Consider the following 11,017-nt stretch of genomic DNA (forward strand, 5'->3'; position numbering starts at 1 on the left):
CAGGCCACCAGTAAACATTCTTGATTGACTGAATGAACAAACTGTTGTGGAGGTGGATATTTTTTCCGAAATAAGACTTTTTTAGTCATCACACACGTTCAGACTGGCAAGGAGTGTGAGGCCCTCATGCCCAACTCTGTTGCCATCTGATTTCATTTATCTGAGCCAAGGATCTTTTGCTCTGAAGGCTGAGGAGGACGCACGCGGGAAACCTGGCCCCAGAAAACGTCAGACACCCGCTCAGGACCCCTGGGTCACTTCCCCGCTGCTGGATTGGAGCCTGGGGTTTTCAGCATCATCTCTCAGAAGCAGCCACTGACAGGCTGGGCCCAGTGTCTTTCCGTTTCCCCACAAACTTTACAAATGCATCCACTCATCAGCCTGTGTCCTGCAGACACTCCCAGTGAAGTGAAGTCACTCAGTTGTGCCCGACTCTTTGCGACCCCATGGACAGTAGCCTGCACCAGGCTCCTCCATCCATGGGATTTTCTAGGCAAGAACACTGGAGTGGGTTGCCATTTCCTTCTTCAAGGGATCTTCCCAATCCAGGGATCGAACCCAGGTCTCCCACATTGTAGACAGATGCTTTACCATCTCAGCCACAAGGGCTTCAAGGAGGCAGACACTCCTAACCACTCTTCATTTACTAAGAGTCACAGGCAGGCTGCCTTTCTGTCATTTGGACAAGGTGACACCAGGAAACAGGAAACATTCCTCTACCTCATGTTCTGTTATCAAAAGTAACTTCAAGAGCTCAGTCGACTTTCCTGCACTCCTGCAACAACTTAGCACCTACATTTGCATCAGAAGTGCTGCTACTACTACTGCTAAGTCACTTCAGTTGTGTCCGACTCTGTGCGACCCCAGAGACGGCAGCCCACCAGGCTCCCCCGCCCCTGGGACTCTCCAGGCAAGAACACTGGAGTGGGTTGCCATTTCCTTCTCCAATGCATAAAAGTGAAAATTGAAAGGGAAGTCGCTCAGTCATGTCGGACTCTTTGCGACCCCATGGACTGCAGCCCACCAGGCTCCTCCATCCATGGGATTTTCCAGGCAGGAGTACTGGAGTGGGATGCCATTGCCTTCTCCACGGAAGTGCTGAGGATAAGACAGTTTGAGACCAGGAGACCTTAGGAAGTAACTACAGTTAGTGATGTAACAGGTTCTGTGAGTTACCAAGCCCTTCGAGGGGATCCTGGTGCACAGTCAGTCGTGGTGCCAGTTTGGCTGCCACCGTGAGCACCCTGGAGCCTGTCTCCTGAAGCTGACGACTGAAGGGCCTCAGCAATCTCCCTGCCGGAAATACACCAAAGATTCCCTGGATGTCAGAGTCCAGGCGCCCCCAGCACCCCGTCACTCCACCCCGGCCCCACCCAGTGCCCCATTGCTCCTCTCTGCTCCCCCCAGCGCCTCAGCCCAGCGCCTCATGGCTCTGCCCCGCCCTGCCCCACCCCACACAGCGCCCATTGCTCCTCCCCAACCCCCCAGCACCCCATCGCTCTGCCCCCACCTTTCAGCACCCCATCACTCTGCCCCGGCCCCACCCAGTACCCCATCGCTCCTCTCCGCTCCCCCCAGCGCCCCAGCCCAGCACCCCATCACTCTGCCCTGCCCCACCCCACCAGCGCCCATCGCTCCTCCCCAACCCCCCAGCGCCCCATCGCTCCTCCCCAGCCCCTCCCAGTGCCCCATTACTCCTCCCTGGCCCCGCCCAGCACCCCAATCGCTCCTCCCCCAGCCCTGCCCAGCTCTCCATCGCTCCTCCCCTGACCCCGCCCAGTGACCCATCGCTCCTCCCCCAGCACCCCATTGCTCCGCCCCCAGCCCCGCCCAGCACCCCATCGCTCTGACCCAGGACCCACTCGGCCCTCGGTTCTCGGCCCAGGCGTCCCCCGCCTGCTCCCACCCGGCTGCAGAGGGATCCACCTCCTCCCATGGCCCCAACAACACCTCCCAAACAACACCTCCCAGACGTTCTAAGAGGCTATGTGACCCAACCTCTGGCAGATGAGAGTGACCCCTCACTTCTCTATTTTCCCTGCGTGTCTTAATTGATAATGACTTGTCATTTCTCCTTTAAAAAGTCCACACGAGAAGACTCTAAATCTCCCCTTGGGTGGTAATTTTTCTTCCTGTGTTCTAAGTATCCCTTTTGCGGGAAATTCCTGACTATAATATGTACACAACCCATATGGGTATGTGTGTGTATACATGTATGTATATACACACATTTCACTAAAATACCACTAAATTCAAGTTTTCATTTCCTCCCTCCACCCACCCTCCTCCCCAAATAGTAGAACACTCACAGTCACTTCTTCCACAGCGTCTTCTGTGGGCTCTGAGTCTAGATTTAGGTCCTCTTCGGTGGTCTGACAACAAGAGAGACACGTGAAGTGCAGTTAGCCAGTGTTCTTGTAAACAGCATCATGCAGGCGATCAATGCAGAGGACGAACTAGATGCTCGGTACTGGACCCTAGGACCCGGAAAGGGCATCAGGGCCCCTCTCCACCCGAATTTAATTGAAACTCTACGAGGCTTCATGCCAGAGACAGACCCTTTATGGAACAGGAGGCAAATGAGGCAGTGAGTGTTTATATCCACAATGACAAATCACCAGATCAGCCAACTGTGCACGTCTGACACCACAACCGAAAGGAGAAGCAGGTGGTTTATATAACTCCCTGACCAGCACGGCGAGGATGTGCATTTACACGGCCCCGAAAGTCTCGGGTGTGAGGGCAGAAACAGGTCACAGGGAGGCTTTGTAGCCAGCCCGTGAGAGTGGAACAAAACCACAGTCTCAAGCCAAAGCTTAGAGAGCGAATTAAACCAGAGAGAGCCAAGTCCCAAATCATAAAATCATAGTGTCGTGTTTCTGCAGGGTAGGCTGTGAATAGAAAGGTCTGTGTCTGAGCTTTGCCTCCCACTTAATGACTTCAGGCAAATTGCTTAACCCAAACCTCAGTTTCCCCACACAGAAAATCAGGGACATAAGTATATCTGCTTCTTGGAGACACAGACAGAATTCAGGGAAATAAGACCTCACAGCAGTCCGCCCCAGCTCTGGCGTGCGATGGGCGCTCAGAGTTGGCTGCTGTCAAACCATTTCTAGTTTCATTTCCAGCCCAGCAGCCATGAGATCATTGTCACTGTACGAGCTAGGCTGGGAACTTCAGGAGTCGTGTTTGATCTGCATTGCTGAAAAACAGGGTTTCTCCTCTCTCTAATGCGTGATGACACCTCGGAAGGAAAAATCTCGTTGGGTCCTCTGAAGGACAAACCAGATGGGTTGGCTGGGCCTCCTGGGCTGGTGCTGCCCTGCCTTCCCCACCGCACCCAAGTCCTCACTCCCCAGCCACACCCCATCCCCTGGAGTCCACCCTGGGCACGGTACCCCTGCTGACAGCAGTGATGGAAAAGTCCTGCTCTGAAGATGTGTGTGTGTCTAACTTGCTGACACACCATTCACACAATCCGCTCAGTTCAGTCGCTCAGTCGTGTCCGACTCTCCGCGACCCCATGAACTGCAGCACGCCAGGCCTCCCTGTCCATCACCAACTGCCGGAGTCCACCCAAATCCATGTGCATTGAGTCGGTGGTGCCATCCAGCCATCTCATCCTCCGTCGTCCCCTCTCCTCCTGTTCACACAATACTTTGTGCTTATCTCGGGGCCAGCTTCTTCTGGGGTTTTATAGAGGGCCCGGTTTTTTAACTAGCACATGTTTCCTTGTCAACACGCCTCATTCATGGGCAAAACACGCCTTCCAAATACCTCAAAACAATTCATAAACCACAAACACTTTTCTTAGACAGTCAAATGAACTTCCCCTGGTTTGTGTGCTGAAGCAGGGTTGATTTTTATAAGGACATATAGGGATTCTACATAAGGATTTTTATAAAGATTCTCTAGTCCAGTGACCCTCAAATCCAACTTAGTTCAGTTCCCTCTCACTGCAGATGAGAAAAGAGATTAGAGGGGAAGTAACTCATGAAGGCAGGAAAAACCCAGAATCAAAACCTAGAGCATTGATCACTACCCCCGGAAAACCAACATCTGGTTCTGTTAAATGGTGTAAAAGCAAACAACGCAAGCACTGGCATCATATAGCAATTTCCTCATAGAAAATCACACCTTTTATGCAAGGATTTTGTGACACTTGGAGTTCAGAGGTCAAATGGACTCCATCTAGTTTTGCCCAATCCCTTGATGTGGGAGTTTTTTTAGTATCACACAGCATAAAACATGTGCCAAACTGGGAAACAAAATCAGCCTCTGGGTCCAAAATAGATCTCACGCTTTCCTGACACCGTGAAATATCTCAGGGTTAATATTTCAGGGTTAATCTTTCTGTAGAAAGAGCTCTCACTTCTGGGTCCCAAATAAACAGAGATTGAATGCTCTATCTTAACTTCCTCAGGGTTTACAATCCCAAGACATTCACCCAGGAAGCCTGAAGAAAATTTCTTTTGCTTCAGGACCTTTAAATTTATCCAATTTTTATTATTTGTTGTTGCATATACATGAACCTCAAAGACTTCTATAAAGGTGCCCTCTCTGTGGGGTGGCGAGGCCATGCAGTCTCTCAGCCAATGGTGCTTCAGATTATTCCAGATTGCAAGCTTTTTCTAAGATCATGTTATATATATTTCTAATAATGTGAGTATATTTATTGCTGGTGTATTTTCAATTTTAGAAACATCTAAAGCGCAAGCTGCTGTCCAGAGCTTGGGTCACTGGCCACAATACAGTGTCCAGAGTCCCAGAAGATGTGCTCCAAGCCTCCTCCACTCCTCACTGCGTTCTAAGCCCCCCGACTAACCCTCCCCCGACAGAAAGGCTTCCTCCGTGGGGCTCGGATGTTGAGGGGCACCAGCTGGGCCCCCCCACCACCACGAGCAGAGTTCAGGTCACCAGGAGGGGCTCAGAAAGCAACCAGAGATAGGAATGGGCCTTTTGGTCCATCATTAATTCAAGTCATTAGTTCAACTTGTTAAAAACCCAAACCTTTCTCAAAAGAAAAAATAAACTTGATTTGGCAGCCTGCTGAGTGAGAGGTTCTTTCTAAGGTATTGCTGTCACTGCTGAGAACAGTCTCGTGTGCAGAAAGAATAATCAATAGCCTTGACCCATGGGGTCATCGCCTCCCACTTAGGTGCTCCATCGAAGAACTGGCCTTCATATCTGTGCCAGGCTTGACAAGCTCCTCTGACCAATATACACACCCCAGGCATTAATTAGTTAGTGTGGCTTCCAAAAAAGCATTAAATATAAAATATTAACTAAATTCTCTTCTGAAACAGAATCTCTCTTTCTGTTCAAAATTACGTGAATGTCTCAACACATAGTATACATATATATATATAAATAATATATTTATAAAACATGTAAACCAGGAAGAATTGAACTTACAGACACGATGCAGGATGTACGAGATAAGGCAAAAGTTAAAGGCTGGATTTTGTAAAGGTTTGGTCAGTTACTAAAATTTGCCATTTATAAATGTGATTTGAGTTGCTGTAAACACAGCACAGGTATATTAAATAATTCAATAGACTTAATAACTTTGGGGAACTTTCTCTTCCAGGAAAAATATACGTTGATGTTCTAGAATTCAAACTAAACAAACGAAATTCCAAGAAAGGAGAGCTCTGCGTCCCTAGGGTAGCACAAGTCAAGCAGAATCACACCTGCCTCCCACCTGCCAGGCAGCCCCGTGGGCGGGCCGCTGACATGTGCATTTCATTATCTTTTCATCCTCAGTCTCTCCTCTTTATTCAAACACGCACCCGGTTAAGGTTGCATCATCTACGCCTTGTGTTTTAAAGCAGAGCTCATCACTTGCTTCGCCTTCTGGTTTCATCCTTCACTGTAGCAGTTGGAGGGCTTATAATTTAAAGCCACTTGTTGAAGGAAATAAACTGATGTAGCTTAGTCTGAAAGCAGGGAGACTCTTTTAAGGCACACACTCTAAGATGCATCCTGAAGTTTGGCTGAAGAGCAGCCATTTTTTTCTTCATTCATTTTCATTCATGTATTTACACCACACACAACGCCTTGTGTGGGTGTGTGTGCACACACATATGTACAGTTTATATGTGTATATAAACACAGCACACACACCTATACTAATTAAACATCCCAGACTACCACATAGTAGTCGCTCAATAAATATGATTTCTTTAGAGTACACAGACTGCCCACTGGCCGCAGAGTTAGGGTTTTTAAGGATACTGTAGAAAAAGTACCACACTTTCCTTCTCTGGACTCACCTCTATTTCCATGGGCTCCACCTCTATCTTTTTCCATAGCTCCAGCAACTGTGCAATGGGCATGTTTGAAAACTTTCCCTCCGATCAAGATCAAGTATGGACAGGAAGAAAGCAAATGACCGGAGGCGCCAAGCAGTGCAGAGATCCAGACAGGATGCCGGAGCGCAGGCAGAGGCGGGCGGCGCTGGAGGAAGGGAGCCGGCGAGGACGCAGTCCTGCTGGGACGGCCGCGGGCGCCGGTCCCGGTCCTCGGGCCCGGGGGCTGGGCAGGGAGCCGGGGGTCTTCAGTGTGGCTGCTCCGCCGGCGTGTCCTCGCCCCCGACGGTCGTCACGCCACCCCTGGGCTGCTCCAGGGGCTCGGCCGCTTCGCGCTGGCCGGCGCTGCGAGCCGGAGGAGGAGGCAGGCTGCAGCCTCGGGATGCGCGCTGCGACTTTCCCGGAGTGCGCGCCGGCTCGGCCTCAGATTGGACTCGCTGCCTCGCCCCCTCCCCGGAGCGGCCACTCCCCCTCCCCCCACCATTTTACCTTAATTGGCTCTAAACGACGGGTGAAAGTTGGGTCTGAGGATGCTGCTGCCATAGCAACCGCATAGCAACGAGGGCTGGGGGAGGAGGGGTGGCGAGGAGGGGGCCGTGCGGCAGGTTCTGCCCTCTCCCTTCCCTCGCACGCGCGCGTGCACACGCGTGCACACACCCCTCCCTTCGCCAAGGACTGCACTGAGCCCCCTACGACCACCTGCAGCCAGCGGGGACCCTAGGGGCGTCCAAGGCCAGAGGCCAGGTGCTCGCGAGCTGCTTCTCCTGCACCAGCGTTTCAGAGACTCTGCATTAGAGAACTGCCGCTGGAGGGGCAACTGGGGCAGCACCTCGGCCTGGGTGCCCCCCCCCCGACCCCCCAAGCATCAGGGAAGCACTCCCTCTCCAGGGAAAAGGAAAGGAGGTGGGGCTGGGGGGGCCGGGGCCGCGGCTTGCGGCTAGTCCTGCTCCAGCCAAGGCCGTCCTGGGGCAGGCCGGCGGCCTCCGCACCTCGGGAGCTGGCAGCCCTGCTGGTCTTGGGAGACAGGATGAGAAGTGCTGGGCGGGTCAACTCCCAGGCGAGGGGCTCAGAACAAGGATCCTGCTGGACTCGGAACAAGGACTGGGGAGAGGGGCGGTTACACACATCAGACGTTTGCTAAGTTGCAGGGAGGACGCTCTGTGCACCGAGAACAGCGTCTTGTTTAATGTCCTATGTGATGCGGATTTCACCATCCCGTCTGGTAGACGAGAAAACCCTGAGGCTCAGAGAGAAGGACCGAGCCCAGAGTCACACGGCCCCCAGTGGCAGAACCGGAAGTGAAGTCCGGCTGAGTCAGCTGGGGCTCTGTGATCCCAGTTTCCTGCAGAAGGGAAGCCAGGAGTGCGATTTTCTAAGGAACATTTCCCTCCTTTGGGTCTCTCTTTTTTTCTCATTTTGGTCTTTGTACTTTTCCTCACACCGTCTCTGTCTTAGAATAAAAGATATCAGCAGGTGGAAATACATTCATCTCTCCAGATTTCTAAGGCTAATGTGATTTTTGGTTTCCTCCTTTGGGAAATGGTGGTAAAGTCTAATACAATTTAATGTTGCTTCTGGAATAAGTATTCATTTCTATAGCAAATTCCTTTATCTCCGGGAAAAAAATATCTAAGAAATGCCTTACTGCTTCCAAAACTTACCAATAATATCTTTGTCCTTTTCATCATTATAAAAATCACAAAGAAATCCAATTCGTTAGAAAAACAAAAAACCAACAATAACCACTCATTCAGTTGTGTCTGACTCTGCAAATCGTGGACTGTAGCCCACCAGGCTCCTCTGTCCATGGGAATCTCCAGGCAAGAGTACTGGAGTGGGTTGCCGTTCCCTTTTCCAGGGGATCTCCCCGACCCAGGGGTTGAACCCACGTCTCCTGCACTGAAGGCAGAGTGTTTACCATTTGAACCACTAGGGAAGCCCCAACAATGACTGCAAACTAGCTCAAATTCCAGACCCTGCATGTTTCAGAGGGAAAATATAGTCCGAATTAACAGAAAAGTTTCCATTCTTAGTGTGAATTTACAAAAGTCACTTTATCTTTCTTCATAATGGGACCAGTAAGTATTTTTACTCAAAATAAAAGTAATAGCAGTATTGTCTGTCTTCAGAGGTGACATTCACTGATTGATGGAGAGAGTGAAGGCTTCCAATGTGTTCACCAATTAAGGTAATTTGGGGCATAACTTAAAAGGTCACGGTTGTTATTGCTCAGTCGCTAAACCATGTCCAACTCTTTTCGACCCGGTGGACTGCAGCATGCCAGGCTCCCTGTCCTCCACTATCTCCAAGAGTTTGCTCAGGTTCATATCCATTGAGTCAGTGATGCCATCCAACCATCTCATCCTCTGTCATCCCCTTCTCCTCCTGCCCTCAATCTTTCCCAGCATCAGGGTCTTTTCCAATGAGTTGACTCTTCGCATGAGGTGGACAAAGTATTGGAGTTTCAGCTTCAACATCAGCGCTTCCAATGAACACTCAGGACTGATCTCCTTTTGGATGGACTGGTTGGATCTCCTTGCAGTCCAAGGGACTCTCAAGAGTTTCTCCAACACCACAGTTCAGAAGCATCAGTTCTTTGGTGCTTAGCCTTCTTTATGGTCCAACTCTCACATCCATACATGACTACTGGAAAAACCATAGCTTTGACTAGACGGACCTTTGTCAGCAAAGTGATGTCTCTGTGTTTTAATAGGTCAAGATTTTTTAAAATTCAAGATTAATAACAGGTGAACCGAAATGGGGTTTGTGTAATAAAGAAAAGGAAATCATTGGTATAAAAAGTAGTGCTGAAGAGATGTCGGGACTTTTCTGTCTGAAGGACTGAGCACAGCAAGCTCTGGAAGCCAGGTTGCGGGGAGAAAATGAAGTGGGCTTCCTTACTGGGAGTTCATAAAACCTCCACTTTCTGGAATTTTCCATGAGTATTCTGAGAGGGGGCAGACAGAAGGGAAGCGCTGGTCTTTTCACCTGGGGGAGGAACAAGGAAGAAAAGGACAGGGGGTGGGACCTCTGGTGAGGGACCAGCCACCTGCGTCCTGGGGCGAGGGGCTGGAACCACACAGGTCAGACCAGCTGTCTGCAGACACAGAGGAGCTCGTATCACAGGCACAGCTAGGAGTCTGATGGGTGAATGCTGAAAATATGGCTCATCGTTTAGATGGCGTCTCCTTTTAAATGATGCAAATGTGACACTAATAAAGAGACGGAAGTCTATTCAGCAGCTTCGAAGGTGAAGCAGAGGAGCAGGGAGGAGTCAAGTGATGAATCGAGGGGGCGGGACGGGTTCTGCACCCGGGACCCCGTGTCCCACTCTCTGCACCACTGCCTCTGAAACACACCTTCACGGATGCCACCTGCCCAGACATGGTACCTGGCATGCTGGATGGACAGGAAAGAAGAACAGACTCCATAGAAACCAAAATGTAAAAAACAGTTTAAAAGACAACTTTCAAACAGATGTATTGGTCCAGTAAAAGATCACCCCACTTGCAAATCTCAAATTAGGAGATCAAACAATGAGACATGGACTAGTTCTCCAAACAAAGAAGGGATGTTCAGTCGCTTCGATGGTGTCTGACTCTTTACAGCCCCGTGGACTGTAGCTCACCAGGTTCCTCTGTCCTTGGGATTCTCCCAGGCAAGAATACTGGAGTAGGTTGCCATACCCTCCTCCAGGGGATCTTCCTGACCCAGGGATTGACCCGCATCTCCTGTGGCTGCTGTATTGCAGGTGGATTCTTTACCGCTGAGCCACTGGGGAAGCCTAAAGGAAGTGATGATCCCATCCAGATACCTAAGAGGATAAAGGCCCACATAGAGGGAAAAGAAACCGTGTCCTCAGTCCCAGAAGACTTGAACGACTTTGTCAACAAGAACACAAGCATCAGTTTCCAAGGAGAAAAAAGCCATTGGCGCATCCTTGCAGAAGTGGGTCTGTAACGAAGCAAACCCTGCAGATGGAAAGCAGCGGGAGCGTCCCCAGAGCCACCGTCATTCTTGGTCATGGACACTGTGACAGGAGGCATGCGAGCTGATCTCAGAGTCCCGGAAGCCAGCCCCCGGCCAAACCCCTCACGGCCCCGCAAATCTTAAAATTGCGAGACTGGTAACGTGGGTGTAAGGGTGTCTCGTGACCCGAGGGGAGGGCCCGAGGCTGATGCCGAGTCAGCCGGTGCTTGAGATGACAAGACGGGCTTGACTCCCTGGAGAAACGACCCGGAGGTTTACCCTGGGCTGTTCTGTCTGGCTGGTTGCCGTGACCAGAGAATTCGGGAAAGTGAAGAGAATTACTCATTTCTAGGGAAGTGACCACCAGCCTTGGTATTTCACTCTCCAGGTTTCACGCATCTCTCCAAACACACCAAAACCAAATCCGTTTTCATTTTAACAAACGGGCACAGTTTCCGTTGTCACAGGCTGAAGTGTCCTTTCCCCAGCCCCCTCCGCCACACGGCTTACACACTGAAGTGCAAATGCGACCTTGGCTGGAAGGAGGACCTTTGTAGTTGTCATCACAGGGGGAGTAGGGTGGCCCTAATCCAACATCCTTACAAAAGGCGGAGATGTGGGGGCTTCCCTGGTGCTCCAGGTGCTAGGACTCTGTGCTTCCAACACAGGGGGCCCGAGTTCGATCCCTGGTCAGGGAACTAGATCCCACCTGCCACAGCTAAGACCCAATACAGCCA

The 11,017-nt window shown here is 50.8% G+C and overlaps 1 protein-coding gene across 1 annotated transcript in view; it reads right to left on the minus strand.

Annotated features, from left to right (window-relative positions):
• RPS6KA2 (ribosomal protein S6 kinase A2) overlaps window positions 1-6,813 on the minus strand; it is a 328,366-nt gene extending 321,553 nt beyond the window's left edge. Inside the window, exons 1-2 of the mRNA XM_086318706.1 lie at window positions 6,276-6,813; window positions 2,310-2,372 (exon numbers count right to left, since the gene is read on the minus strand). Coding sequence (XP_086174832.1) covers window positions 2,310-2,372; window positions 6,276-6,338 — 126 coding nt within the window. The 5' untranslated portion in view covers window positions 6,339-6,813. The remainder of the gene's footprint in view (window positions 1-2,309; window positions 2,373-6,275) is intronic.
• Between the last annotated feature and the right edge of the window lie 4,204 nt (window positions 6,814-11,017).

Source organism: Bos grunniens, chromosome 9 (assembly GCF_055505025.1).
Source record: "Bos grunniens cultivar Pamir isolate PY7600 chromosome 9, Bosgru_T2T1.0, whole genome shotgun sequence".
NCBI classification, from domain to species: Eukaryota; Metazoa; Chordata; class Mammalia; order Artiodactyla; family Bovidae; genus Bos; species Bos grunniens.